At 44.7% G+C, this 15,039-nt stretch overlaps 1 protein-coding gene across 4 annotated transcripts in view; it reads right to left on the bottom strand.

Annotated features, from left to right (window-relative positions):
• unc5b (unc-5 netrin receptor B) overlaps nt 1-15,039 on the bottom strand; it is a 53,251-nt gene that overhangs the window by 18,156 nt on the left and 20,056 nt on the right. For all 4 annotated transcript variants that reach the window (XM_026189909.1, XM_026189910.1, XM_026189911.1 and 1 more), the window contains exons 2-3: nt 810-1,040; nt 373-516 (exon numbers count right to left, since the gene is read on the bottom strand). In XM_026189909.1, coding sequence (XP_026045694.1) covers nt 373-516; nt 810-1,040 — 375 coding nt within the window. The remainder of the gene's footprint in view (nt 1-372; nt 517-809; nt 1,041-15,039) is intronic.

Here is a 15,039-nt window from a genome sequence, read left to right as displayed (position 1 = left end):
TCAGCAGTTAGTGAAGGCTGCCCTGTGACAGCAGAGAGTGACACTCAGTTTATCTCAGCGACACTGCCTGTCACACGCACACACACACACACCAGGCAAAGCCCCCAAAAGCCTCAGTAACTGTGTCATTTTTCCACACTCCAGACTCTCATAAACATGCGACGTGTCAATCACACCGCGCCCCACATTACCACCAGGGATCAAGATGGAGTGTTACGGCAATTTATTTGCATATATACTTAAACTGACGCGTGTGACAAGGAGAAAGTTGAAAACATTTGCCCTTTCGCTGTTTCTCTTCCTCTTGCTCTCTCACTCTGTCTCTCACACGCATACGTGCAGCATGTGCAAACACGCCGCCTTGATACTGACATGCAATGCGAACGTAGGCGCGGCTGCTCTTGGTGGTGCCAGCTGAGCTCCAGGCCACACACTGGCACCAGTAGTCCTCCAGTCCGAACAGCTCCTCCACCTGGGTCCTCGACACTGAGATGTCCACCTCCCGCACCACCAGGCCTGTGCAGAGTGAGAAAGGGAGCGAGAGAGAGAGAGAGAGAAGAGAGACACGGGAAGAGCAGGAGAGTGAGAGATTAGTGAGGCACATTTTTCACAGTGCATATAAATAATGCATTGGCTGCAGGCCAAAAGCAGTTAACGTGCACATAAAATCCTATAGGAGCTAATGGATTATGTAGTTGAAAATGATGTTAGTAATTGAGGATGATGTTTATGTCTGTAAAATACAAGGTGACATTACTGTGTGTGTATGTGTGTGTGTGTTTACAGTGTGTGAGCGTGCAGGTCTTCACCTGTGATCTGGTCCAGACTCTCTCTAGTGACGTGATCGTTTTGGTTCACCCACTCTCCGTTACATTTGAAGTAGATTTGGGTGGCGGGTGACGCCCGGCAGCGCAGCTGGACTGGACGGTTCTTCACTATGAAAGCATCCTCGGGTTCTAGCAGGAATTCCGGGAGAGGTTCTGCCGGCGCTGACGGGAAGGAGTCAGGAAGAACCTCGGCCTCGCTGTAGTCGCTGCTCTCTGGAGAAAAAAGAAAAAAAAGGGGGGGGGGGGGAATAGAAATTATTTACCGACCTGACAAAAGAGCAGTGCAGTGAATCTGATCTATGGCAAATCTGCGGCTTCTCCTGGTCGCTGACCTCACTGACGAGGAGGTATGGAAAAAGCAAAATGCCAAATTTGTCCATATCACTAACCTATCACACATCGAAAGGGAGAAAATGTCTGTATGACAGCTTATTTTGTGTGCCCCTCTCAAGCTTCGGGGGAAAGCCACTCTGTAAGTGCATTTCAAGAAGACATTTAAGGTGCTGATAGTTTGTACCATCATGGAAGAAGTACAGTGACATTTTTGCCTCCCTGTATAACCAGCAATCTGGACAAGGCAGACCCCCTGCTCTAGTTTCTCTGGAAGAGTCTGTGCTTCTCAGCTGGAGCAGAGAGCCGCTGACCTTCTGCGGGTCAGTCCTGTTGATCGCACATTATCCCATGACATTTTCGATGTGACACGTCCGTCTTGGAAAAGCTGTCAAAAGCTTTTCCTGGCAGGAAGGACACAGTCTTTCTGACCTCTTTTGTCAGACGCGGTACTCTAATGATGATGAGTAGATCCCAAGCAGTATACCAATGATGTTTATTGCAGAAGACAGATTTGTGTATATGGACTGATAATGCGTGACAAAATGCGTGCTATACAGATAAATAGGAAAAGTTGTGACAGTAGTCAAAATAAATAAAATGGCCTGGACAGCTTCAAGAATATTACAATAATGTATAAAAATAAACCGTGCTGCAACTCATATATGTATTACATGAACTCTACCCTTGTGTGCACGAGTGTGTAGGTGCACAGGTGGACTGGAAAAGACCGTGTGACAGCACGGCAGGGATATAAGGGTCTGCTTTGAACATGAAAAGTTAGCACAAAAGTAGCACATACATAAAAAGTGTAGGCATACTTTGAAAGCTGCAATAGGTCAGCTGCTCCAAATGTTCTCTCATTTTGTTGAACAGCTACACACAGGTGACTAATGAAAGGCAAAACAAATAAAAACTGTTGGGACACTGAACAGCTTCGGTGCATTTTGGCATTTGGGCTACAAGTGCCTCAAACATTTTCCCAAAATATAGTCGCTCATTTGGTATTTTGTTGATGATTCACGTCAGCTTATCTCTCACCAAAACATTCAAAGACCCCTTTAGATGAGAGCCCCTGGGAGGTCAGACACACTGCAATTTAAGCACCACCAGCAAGTAGAAAAACTCTGCAAACGCTCAAAAACCAGAATGGCAGTGATTTGGGGAAGACAATAATGTGACAATAAAAGCTGCAAAAGTGACAGAAACTGAGACTTTTGTAAGGATGAAAAAGCTGCAGGGAATGTGTGTTCTCATCACATGATAATAATCACAATGGTAAATGGACTGGGTCTTATATAGTGCTTCTTCAGAGTTTTTTTGATTAAATGTTTTACTTCCATTGTCTGTTTTGCATTCATTTAAAGTGTTTTACTATTTGCTTGTGTTTTCTTAAGTTGCAGTGTGTTTGACCTCTCAGGGCCTCTGTAGCACTGTCATTTTGGAACAGACCACTACCATCAGTCTAAAAATGACTAGTCATAGCCTAAAGATGACAATTTATACTCATTTGCAGGGACCCTTCTCTATAAGGGGATAATTTGACCTGAATTGAAGCAGGAAAATGGCCCTCATGGCATAACAGCCATTGGATCCCCTCATTGTAGAGATGAGGAGTCCAGGTTTTCCTTTAATTTTGCCCCACTCTATCATACTGGTCCCATCCCTTGCATTTCTGAGGAATACAGGTTCTTATAAATTTTTAATATGTCTGACTTTACAGCAGAAAACTTGTTTTTACCTGGTTGTAAAAATGATGTGGAGTCAATGAGCATTAACGTGAAGAAGATTTACATTTTCTCCAGTCAGGATAATCCAAAAGCTAAAGGCATATCGAACTCGGTGCGCTGTCTTCACTTCACATGTATGCCTACAGATGAATTCACATATGTGGGAGCCGCTCACTGGAAACTATGCTTTTCCTACACTACAGCCTTACAGCCTTGCAGTTCTCAAATCTCATCCTCTATATTCAGAATGGCTAAAACAAAAGAGAGAGAGAGAGAGAGAGAGATGCGTGAGCAAATTCAGCTGCTTTTAAACTACGAGATTTAAACAAGGCAGATTTGCAGTGTTCAGTTTTCAAAATGTATCAAGCCTCAACCTGATCAGGTATTCTACAACCAGGGAACAAGAGAAAGTACTTAGAAAGATACCATCTCCTATTTTAGGAAAGTGAGCACTTGCCCACTCTCATCCCACTGTTCCCCTTGACAGATTCTGTCTGAGACATTAGGGAAAGCAAAGCAGAGCGCAGAGCTCGCAGAGGAAGCAGGAGAGAAAAATTGTAGCAGGATTGAAACCAAGGCCAACGAGGATTTATGGTATTCAGGAGGCTGTACCATCTTCAAGTAAAGTCACATCTATATGACTATAAAAGGTCTAGCTGAGGTAAAAGTAGAATTACCAACAACTGAGGGCTAGCCAGAGACAAGAAATCCATCAGCTGCTCAAGGCATTACAGCGATCCAGGATAGATCGCTGTTTTGGAGCGTCTTGTTTTTGACTCTTTTCTCTCTCTCACGCAAACACTTCATTGTTCCAGTCACTGCAATCACCTGTGACCTTAAACTGAACCCTCACCTTTTAACCCACCCAGACCTCGGCAGTGTACAGTAAAAGCAGAAATGCTGACGGTGATGATGAGCTCAACGTGATCAATAAAGGTTTTCAAATACTTTTTTTCTGTTTCACTGAGCATTAATGCATCGTAAACGATCCAGCTAGCCACCAGTGCAATATTTGTGTCAGTGATGGACACCTTAAAACTAAATTTTACTTTAGTTCAACGAGAGTGGCTTCATCATACTAGACTTTTTTTTTTCTAAATGCCAAGGGCGATCCTCAAGGAGTTTCCGAGGAATACAGCAAAACAAATAGAAACACAGGAACAAACACCCACTTGTTCCTTAGAGCAGGTGTTCGCACTTTTACGTCACTTATATACGCTCAATTAATCATGCACAATGCTGAGGATACCAGCAGGTAAACACAAACAATTATGAATAATGGAAGTTAACACATCAGAACGTGATGCTTAACCATGAACATGAATCGCATTCATTGGCATGCCTCTCTCCCTCTCTCGGTTCCTCTCTCCCTGCTAAGCTGTCGCCTCCAGTCCCTCAAACTTTGTATTCTCTGTCAATAACCAATTGTGTCGCCCCTCCCCGCCCCACTCCCCCGCTCTTTTCCCTTTGTCCGGCATTGATCGCTCTGTGTTCAAACATCGGCTGAAAACACAGCCTGTCACTCTTCAGGCGCGATGAGAGGGGGCACGGAGAGAGAAGGAGGAAAGGCAGAAAAAGAACGGTTGCAGAAAGACAAACAAAAGAGAGGCGGCGGTTCAGCCGGAGACAGAATGGAAGGAGAGCACTGCGTATTTGGATAAACCTCCCTCTCTGTGCCGTGTCTGTGTGTGTGCGCGCGTGTGCGCTCTGAGGCCTGCAGAGAGGCACAGTTTAATTAAAACACTTTTAGATGACAGAGGAAGGAGACGGACAGACAGACACCCTTTTTCTCCCCTGCATCTCTGTCTGGGATAATGGAGCTAGGAGTTTAAAGTAGAACCTGTGTTTTTGGGCCACCATACAAACATCCATCAGAGCTCAGCAGCTGGCAATTTGTGCGGAATGGAGGAGCCTTAAAGACAAGAACTCCTCACCGTGCAGCACAGCAAGTCTTTTATTACTCTAATGACAGACAGCAGACAGCTAGACAGCAAACACAGGCTTCTGGGTATTCCTTTCTAGAGCACACAATTGTGTGAACACATAGGCACAAGTAGACCCAGACACTAGATGACAACCTATAGTTATACAGAGCATTCTCAACCACTCTTATTCATGCATGCTGAACTCATCTGCAAATGAAGGAGTCCCCTCCTTCACGTTTGACTGTGTGGTGAAGTGCAGAGCTTCAGTTCGCCGTAACGGAGAGTTGAAGTGACAGTGGTCACTTCAAGGCAGGACTGCGTGGGAGAAAGACAGAGGGCGTCTGGACAGGGGTGACAGGATGGGAAGACAAGAGAGCTGGCCAAAGACAGGTCAAGAGACACTCAAAGCCAAGTGGTGAGCAGAGAGACAATAAGGCACGCGCGCACACACACACACACACACACAAATTCACACACACTGGACAGCTATAATAACTGGCAAGGGAAATGAATCACAGCAATGTCTGTCTTTGTCTAAGCCTGTGAAACTCTCTGTTGTTCTCTCTGCCCTCTCTTTTCTTTTGCTCCTCATTCTCTCTCTGTCTGTCTCTCTCTCTCTCTCTCCCTCTCTCTCTCTCACACACACACACACACACACACACACACACACACACACACACACACACACATGAATGACTGTAATTTTCTTAGCCCCAGCGCCTCTAGCCAGAGTGGAGTCTAAAGCATCTGTACTTTATCATTACCTTTACAGAGTTAGTCATTACTGTCCCCTTCAGTGCCCTCACTATCCCAACACTGCACTCAGAAGTAGGGGAAAAGCAAGCATGAGAGAATAAAGCACAGGAGGAAGAGTACTTTGAAGAGGTCGAGCGACAGAGAAATACTACAAAAGAGACGGGGTTAAGTTGTGTTTGGCAAGATCATGAAGTTTTTATTTTTTTTATAGAAAAAAAATATGAGTTATATCAGAAACAATCGGCGGTGCAGCATCCCATTGCCTCGTATATGACGTGGCAATGCTTTCCTTCTTGCCCTCCCCTGACTCCAGTCTTCCTTCCCTCTTGCCTCCTGGATTCAAAGCACTTTGCTCTGTCCATTCAACTTCAAATGACATCTTACTTTAATGAAAAATACACATGCAAAGAAAACATGGGCCCAACTACGAAGCACAACCAACCCCAGTGCTGGGTGCTGTACTGGATGCAGCAGCACACCAGCCAGTAATTTCATGCATGATATGAATTTTTCAAATGCTGCTAAACCGGTAAACAGACAAAAATACCCACTGTGGCTTTTCAGTGTGTTTGAATGTGTTTTATTATTGGCCACCAGGCAACATATGGAGAAGGAACCTGTAAGAAATGGGCCCCTTGTTACTCATTCTCCTAAACATTTGATGCAAAATATTAATATAAGACACGATTTATTCGTTCTGACGCTAAATCTCTTCAGCGAGGCAAACATTATGGTGCTGGCCAGATAGGACCAAAAGCAACTTGGACAGGAGCTGCGTATGGTGTTTAAAATTTTATCAGTTTTAAATAATCTGACTCGTTTTGCTGTCACTTCTGGTCACTCTGCTTGGCTTTCATTGGAGGCGGAGATCAGACCCTACGCACACAATCTCAGGGAAACAGGTGAGGCAAAGATACTCAAGGCTAACAGGTGTTTTTTCTCCCAGCCACGGCTTCATTTGTGGCACAGAGTTTGGAAGAATATGTCTCAAGGCAGCACTTCACAGCTCTGCTGTGGAAACATTAACACTAACGAGCCAGATGTTGACTTTGATTACAAACAGTGGGAACAAGAAGTGGCATTACATCTAACCGAAAAGCACAACAGGCAGCCTGTTAAGGACCGACTTCATAGCCCCGTACAAAATATTACAGGTTTTGTTAACAGAGCCTAAGAGTAGGGGTCGCTGTGGCCCAGGAGGCAGAGCTGATCAACTGCTCGTTGAAAGGTCAGCGGTTTGATCCACAGTACACGCTGAAGTGTCCTGAGGCAGGATATAAATTGCCGCCAATGCATCCGACTCAACGTGTGTGATAGGTAAAAGCACTCGAAGGCACAGGATAAAGTGCAGTGCGAACGTGTGTGTGCGTGTGAATGGCTGATTGTGGCTTTGAGTGCTCAGTAAGAGTAGGGAAGTACTCCATAAGTACTATTCCTGTTTATTGTTTTGGTGTTGTTGTCTTGTTTTATTTCCTTTTTATGACAACATAGTTTTTTATTATCTATATACTACTGTAAGAGGAACCAGCCACTGCAAAATGACATATGTAAAAATATGAAAGTGGCAGAATGTTAAAACATATTACATATTATCACTGTTTGGTTCTACTCAGCCCACTGAGGTCAAACAGCTGTGAGGACAGATGGTCAAATGTGACAACACTGCTTATGACTAAGAAAACAAGACCAATTAATACAGTGATCAACAGCCATTATGCAACATTGACGTTATACATCATCCTCACCCTATCCACCTCATTATCATCATTCTTGAGAGGAAGCCCCGGGGTGCAAGTTGCACACACTACACAGAGGCAGGTTGAAAGAGACAGAGATTGATGGAGGAAGACAGTCTCTCCTTGCCTTCCTTAAAGGACAATTACATTGAGTGATTGATATTCAGCCTGACCTCATCCTCATCAGCTTGAAAAAAATCGTACAAGAGGAGAGAAAAGAAACCAGGGAGGAGGTAAAAAAGATAAAGTGAAGAGATGTGAAGACTGGAAAGAAGCATGTGTGGAGACTTAGAAGGATCTGATGGAGAATCACTGCACGTGTGAGTGGGGCAGTCACAGTGTGTGTGTATTTTGGCGTCAAGCAGGGCACAAGGCGACATGAGTACAGGTTGGAGCGACACAGCATCGCTTCTCACATCAACAAAGGCAGACGGAGTGTGAGGAGTCATGCGGTTCACCCATCTGACCGAACACGCACACACTCGCAGAAACGCTTACAACATAAGCAGCCCCTTTGAGCGCAGACAGGGGGCAAAATTGGTCATCTTTTAATAGGAAATGTCATTAATTCACCAGTGACTAACAGTGCCATTATTTTCATTTCATCACGATTGCTGTGAGTCGTCAGGAGGCAGGAAGCAGAATTTGATTTCCTGCTAAGAGCACCACAGCTCCAACTCTGTGTGCTCTCTCATCAAGTCTTCCAAATGTTGGCCTTGAAAGCTCTTGTTTGGGTATTTTGATACTGCCACCAAGATGTGAACCTGCAGCGGCTTCACATGTCTCTGCAGCCCGCTTCTTTGTACTCACCATGGTGACTCTCTAACTAACAGACTTCCTCTCTCGCACCAGCAGGCACACGAACTCCCCTTCATGTGCTTCATGATTACTAGCGGCGACAGCGCGGCTGGTATGGCTTTCACCTTGCGAGCATTCGTGAGTGTTTGTCATCCCGGCAAAATACGGTCATAGCAATACTATAGCAGAAAATTTAGATAGATAGATAGATAGATAGATAGATAGATGAAACTTTATTAATCCCTCGGGTGGGTTCCTCTGGGAAATTCAGTTTCCAGTAGCAAAGCACCAAAAGAAGTTGCATGTTACATATGTGTTACATATGTATATGTGTTTTAAAGAACTACGGGAGGTGTTTGTAGGTTATGCGATTTTGTGAACACAATAGTGCCTCAGCCATGCAAGAGAGAGTAATTTCTTGCAATTTGCATACTGAAATACTCTAAAGTTGGTAAAAAAAAAAGAAAAGAAAAGAAAAAGAAACCAGTTACATATTGTAATTTGTGTAATTAGCTTCAATCTTTTTAAAGAATCTCTACAGTCTGCTCTGTTAAAAGTGGAACTGCCACCTTTCTTTTGTTAAACAATTAGCTAGTAGAGACTGAAAATACTAGTTTTTGTCAAATATTGACCAATTAAAAGCTTTTTAAAGAACACAAAACACATAAATGTGCTTATATATTTTCCTACTCACTAAACCTTACTTCGGGGAGCCTATCCCAGCTGACATGGGGCTATCTAACAGAGAGACAGACAACCATTCGCACGCACATTCATTCCTACGACTGTGCTAACTGCATATCTTTAGACTTGCGAGGAAGAGTACCCAGAGTGCACCCACGTAAACACAGGGAGCACATACAAACTCACACAGAAATGCCCCGACCCGATGATGGAATTTCCTCTGACCTTCTTGCAAGGTCTTTGGGAAAAAGCAGGGCTAACCACTGTGCTGCCCCCTGAGTAAAGAACCTCAGCCACAAAATATATCTAAAAGCTGAAGAGACGACCGCATTTGATAGCCTAGAAGCCAAATTCACAGAAAGACCTGCAGCTAACTTTAGCACATCTGTTGCCAGCGAATAAGAAGTTGAATTCAAGGATGATGATTGCGAAACCTTCCATTAGATGTTGAGAGCTTCTTCTTGAGGTAATTAGGCAGCTGGGTAAGTTGTTGTCACAGAAACAGGGCTTTTTCACAGTGTTGGTTGACATTTTAACTTTTTATCAGCTATTTACAATACACAATAAATGTTGCATTAGGCAAACACAGTAATAGTGATATTAGTGTCACGGACATTGTCAAACAGTGACCACAGCAGCTGATGTGTTGTGCAGAAGTTGTAAACCTGAAAAGCATGGGCTCATTTTGTAAAAGAAGTTTTTGAATTGTGCTATACACCTCTGAATAGGTCCATATATGCCATAGTTTGCTGCTCCATTGTTCCAACATGAATGATAAGGCAAATTTCAGCTGTAATTTTTCACATATTAGCTATGCTAGCTGCTATATTTGTAAGTTACTTCACAGGACTTTGGTGTGAGAGAACTTGCCCAACATTAAAACCTCTTTTAGATTGCTTTCAAATATAAAGATGTGTTTAGTTTTGTATAAAAGTTGTGACAGCAGTTTTACGAATCTGACAATGAACCACGAGGAACATTAATGTAAAAGTAACTTATGAGTAAAATGACAGAAATCTGTTTCTGTCAGACCCATGATGCCGGCATTTTCTGAGAATGGCACTGAAGACTATATGACAACACACACATTGTTAATGCTTTGCCACCCTTTCTGTATATTTGTCATATATTTGTGAGATGCAACTTGTTGGAAGTTCATCATAGCAGTGGAAATGTCACACCTTTGATTGCTTCCAACATGCTAATGAGGACACCTGCAGAGCGGCTATTTCTGTGGGGTGTGAAGCCGATCGTTTCATCAAGATACGAGTGCATGAGTTTAATTAACTGTGCAGGGTTTGTGCGCGAGCGGGCAAGAAAGATAGAATCTGTGCGAGGCAGTAAGCAGAAAAGAAAAGGTGTGTTTGGGAGAGAGAGAGAGAGAGAGACAGTGAGGTGACAGGAGGCAAGAAAAGCAGATTGGCAGAGGAGGAAGGCCGAGCAGGTGATGGAGATGCACAGTGACAGAAATCCTTCGCTTGTCCATCCAGTATGTCCCGGTGGCAGCAGGAGAGAGCGAGGAAGCCTGAGGACATAGTAACACATATGCATGCAGACACACACAGACACACACACATGCAACACAACAAAGACCTCATTTACCGATCTGATTGTATACAGAATGTTATCCTACACTCTTATCTGCAAGGTGTGTTGCCCTACAACCATCTAATTGTAAATGAAGCGTGACCTGCCCCCCCTTTTTTTTTCTCAAAGGACTCGCCTCCTGTGTCATTTCTTCCCACAAACATATCCTGTCACAATAATACTTAACCAGTCCTCTTGGAGGCGATGCTGGTGGGGGGAAATGCACAGAAACACACGTAAACATGTTATCTAACCACATGGTTACAAACGGTAAATAAGGCAGTAAATGAAAGAGGGACCGACAGTGGTGGTTTTTGCTGATAACTGGGTGAATACTGGAGAATTACGTGGTTGTTTCACATGGACCCACACTATATTCAAAGCGTGTGTGTAAAAGAGCGACATGGTGGGTGTGTTTGCAGCAATCTATAGAATATATTTACTCACCGTGCATGTAACCGTCAGTGCCCCCCCCATCCATAAGCGAGCTTCTGCGACTGTGTTTTTGGATGTGTGGGTGAGTGTGACTGTGAGAGTGGGAGCGCTAAGAGGATTTGGGCTTGTGTTGTAGCTGTGAGCCCACTGCTGCTACTGGTGCATTTGAATAGACGCGGGGACTGGGGGGGGGATACATCATGGCTGAAAGTGTGCTCTGTCACAGCTAGGGGGCGCCACCCCCCACTGAGCTCATTAATCATGGCCCATCAAAAAGTGGCTCTGTGCTGTTTGTGTATGCCCTGACGACCACCTACTGCATGGGAACACAGGCGTACACAAACAGTGCTATCAATCACTTTTGCAGATGTAGACAGGGGGTTAGAGAGGGCTGAGACAAAACGTCCTCTCAAAATTACAGACCAGCATCACAACTGTTACTTGGAGGTCAAGCTCACGCGAATGAGAACGCGACTCCTGCCCTTCCTACTGCACGTGTAGATCCAAGTGCACGAGCTGAGTGCAAGGCGCCATTGCTGGCCTACTCTCCCACTGCACAGCTGCTTGATGAGAATTGCGCAAATCTACCTGGAGTGGCTGGTTGCCATGGTGGGTATTCACATGGAGTCCTCTCCTCTAGAGGCCTGCAGTCTACACGGCTATCAACTCTGCAGCTACACACGCTCACACATTGCCCACAGCCTGTCTCCTCGTTTCCTCCATTTGGAAGTTTTCCCTAAAAATCTGTCCGTTTCTGTCGCTGATTGTCTCACGGTGTCTCTGTGTATGCGTGTGTGTGCAAGCATGTATAGTGAATAGGTAAGCAGTTGAGTGGGATGAGTGTTTGGAAGCCGGAGCCGTTTAAATGGCCGTAATTACATGAGAAGATGAGCTGCATTCCTTCCTGAGGGCAGACTGATTACAGGCCTCTCCTCTCTGGGCCCCTGTAATTACCCACCCTATCCTGCCTACCCTCCCCAACCGGCGCTTCACCCTCCATCCCGCTGTACTTGCATTGGTTTCTCTCTGCTTTGGCTGGTCTGTGCCCCCACCTCACCCTCCTCTCCTGTCCTCTAATCCACCTCTCTCCCAACTTCTGCAACAGTCTACCTCCCCCTTCGCTCACCGGGTCATTCTTCTGTCCTCACTCATAACTCCTTGAACTGATTACTCCTTACACACACACACACACACACACACTTAGAGCTTAGAGACCACTCACAGGACAAACAGCGGAGGTGGCATCATGAATGTAGTGCATACAGCCTTCAATTTCTTTCCTAAAGATCTCTTTGACATTAAATCCCATGTGTTATGAAGCCCTTGACTATGCATGTAAGCATGAAACTTTGCATCAGAATGCATAAAGGCTACTTTTTGATGAAAGTAACTACTACATGTATAGCAGGCGCACTTCTATTTGTGTGTAAATGTGTGTAGGGAGGAGGGTTGCTTTTAAATTCCAGTCAATACCAGTGGCCACTCCTTTAGAACAGACAGTTTCTGCCTTAAAGGCAAAACTCTGCTCTCTCACCCCACTTTTGTTTCTCTCACAAACACACACACACACACACAGGTGGAGATAAGCACCTGACCTCACGCATACACAAACCTCACCAAAACCAGTAAATCCACCCCACTCAGAGATTACGGCAAGACTGGAGACACACACACAGTCAAATTACACGTCCTTCACCAGAACACCCTTAATTGGTGCACAGAGCTGCATTCTGGGTCCTCGCTGCTCTTTCATTTGGCCTCAAGTAAATGATCAGAATGGCCATCTTTTACAATTTGTGCACTTTAAAATTTGTGCTCTGATGGAAAATTTAAATTCAGCTCATGTTTCTGATTTTGTCTTAGGATCCTGCCACGTTACCATGCGCTACGTCAAGAAGTGGGACCTGCGATCGTGAGACGAGTCGGCAAATTACGTCAAAACATATGCGGTTCTTTTATTATTTGATATGACAACTCAACTCCCCGGAGAGGGAGAAAGACGGACGGATCAAACTTCCTGTACAAATCACACCAGACACTCCGAGCAGGTGATAATGAAGGGAGAGGAGAGTGTTAGGGGGCTTATCGAGTTGTGGGAAGAGAGTGAGAGTAAACTAAAACATCACAGGGGAAAGATGGATGGATTAAAAATGAAAAGTCCCTATCTCTTGGAGCATTATGAAGACACGGAGCAGAAAGAAGGGTGACAGAAATAGAGCCAGTGAGGGAGAGAACTTAGGAAAAGGACGAGAAAATGGGAGAGATGGATGGTAAGCACAGGTAACCTCGCTAATGTAAGGCAATGATGGAGGGAAAGGGCGAGGAGGAGGAGGGGAGAAAGAGGGAGATTAATGGCAGGCTGTAAATGGGTAGCCAAGCATCAGGGAAAGGAAGAAAGGAAGGAAGGAAGGAAGGAAGGAAGGAAGGAAGGAAGGAAGGAAGGAAGGAAGGAAGGAAGGAAGGAAGGAAGGAAGGAAGGAAGGAAGGAAGGAGGGAGAATATGTGGATGGAAAGAGCGAGGTAGAAAATGATGGAGAGAGATACAGAAACACTCCCTGGGTGCAGATCAAGAGCAACTCTTGATTGGTGTGAGTGTGTGTGCAAGGGTGTGTACATGCACTGAGCATTGGCTATGGTTGCCACGACTGCCAGCGCTATTAGAGAAGCCTGCTGTTGTAATGTGTTGTGACAGGGGCTGATTCTTGTGACTAACTGCTTTGGCAGGAGAGCTCCTCTGTCATGCTAATGAACAGATGAGGAGATGAGCCGGATTGACAGCAAATCAACGGGTCACGCCGATGACCCTTCACGGCCTGAAAAAATAGGTTTTTAGATGGTCTATATGAAGACACAAGAAGATGCCGATATCCTCAGCGTGTACAGCGCCTGACAGACATCTTTGCGCGCAAATAACTACTTGCAAAGGGAGTGTGACAGAGGTGGCGACACATGGACAAACAAAAACCAAAAACCCAACAGCAGCACCTAAAAAGTAGAAGCCTGATTATACTCCACACAAACACCGGCAGGGTTGGCGTCACTCTGTTCCTTCATTGCGTCCCCTTGCATCAGAGAAATCCCTAGATGCGCAGTGCACAACAAGCAGCATGCTGTAGGATCGCCTGTGTGTAAGCTCGTGAGAGGCAGCTTTGTAAAGTTGCCAATGAAATTCTGAAAAGTAGCGTTCAATGTATATTCGAGGTGACGAAAATAGGCCTCCGCTCCCAAAACGCACACAGAAAACGAACTTAGGGATCAAATTGCTGTTTAAATGAAGAGCTTGGATAACATGATTGAAAAACAAGCTTGGCTTAGACTAGATGTTAAAGTGAAAAACACAGATTACACGGGGAGACCAAGAAGTAGGTGAGGCGTAGTAAGGAGTGGGGCACTAATAGGCAGAAAATCAGTGCTGGAGAATACAGATGATGAGAGGTGATGCGGTGATAGCAGAAGAGGACAGATGGAGAGGCAGGAGTTAACAGATGAGATTCAATCTCCTCACTCTGCAGAATGTCAGGGTCTTGCAAGCAAAAGTAGTCTAGCGCGTGAAGCTAATGGTTGTTTTATCCTTTTGATCTTTTCCCTTCATTCCCTTTATGCCCCGCTTCATCATTCTCTCAAGATACATTTCCCTGCCCGCCTTAACTCTGACCCAGTCCCTCAAATCAGGCCAGACGACAAAAAAACTAGAGGAACTATTTTCTTTGCTCAACTAAAGGTATATTTCCTCTGCATATTTGTTAACTTAAAAAAAAGAAACAGACACACATGTCCATTTTGTATTTCTACTGTAGTTATTGTGCTACTTTTAGTTTTTTTTTCTTTAAACCCAACAAGCAAGCAAGAAAAATTGTAAGCCCAGAGGAAGCCAGACTTCACAAGGAAATGTGCAGGTCAAGATAGGAAGGGAAAAACACACCATACCATTTGACTGCCGGGCAATCTCAGCGCAGTGCAGCACCAGCACACATAAAAGTAAGAACTAAAGCAGAAGCATCTCACAGACTATCACTTTTGGCCAGGCCAACTTTTCTATATCTGGCAATCTCTGCTGCTAACAGATTGTGAAACAGTGAGAACTGATAACTCTGCATCGCAGCGAAGGGAAAACGGAACATTGGTGCATCCTGGGCAGCCTGTGCGCACGCGTCTCTGCTCTCCTCCACGAATCTAAATCTTGTTATGTTTCAGGTCAAAATATTGGTTCTTTCCCAAGTGTGATGAGTCA

This window comes from Astatotilapia calliptera, chromosome 13 (genome assembly GCF_900246225.1).
Source record: "Astatotilapia calliptera chromosome 13, fAstCal1.2, whole genome shotgun sequence".
Classification (NCBI taxonomy): domain Eukaryota; kingdom Metazoa; phylum Chordata; class Actinopteri; order Cichliformes; family Cichlidae; genus Astatotilapia; species Astatotilapia calliptera.
This window is presented reverse-complemented; position numbering and strand designations above follow the sequence as displayed.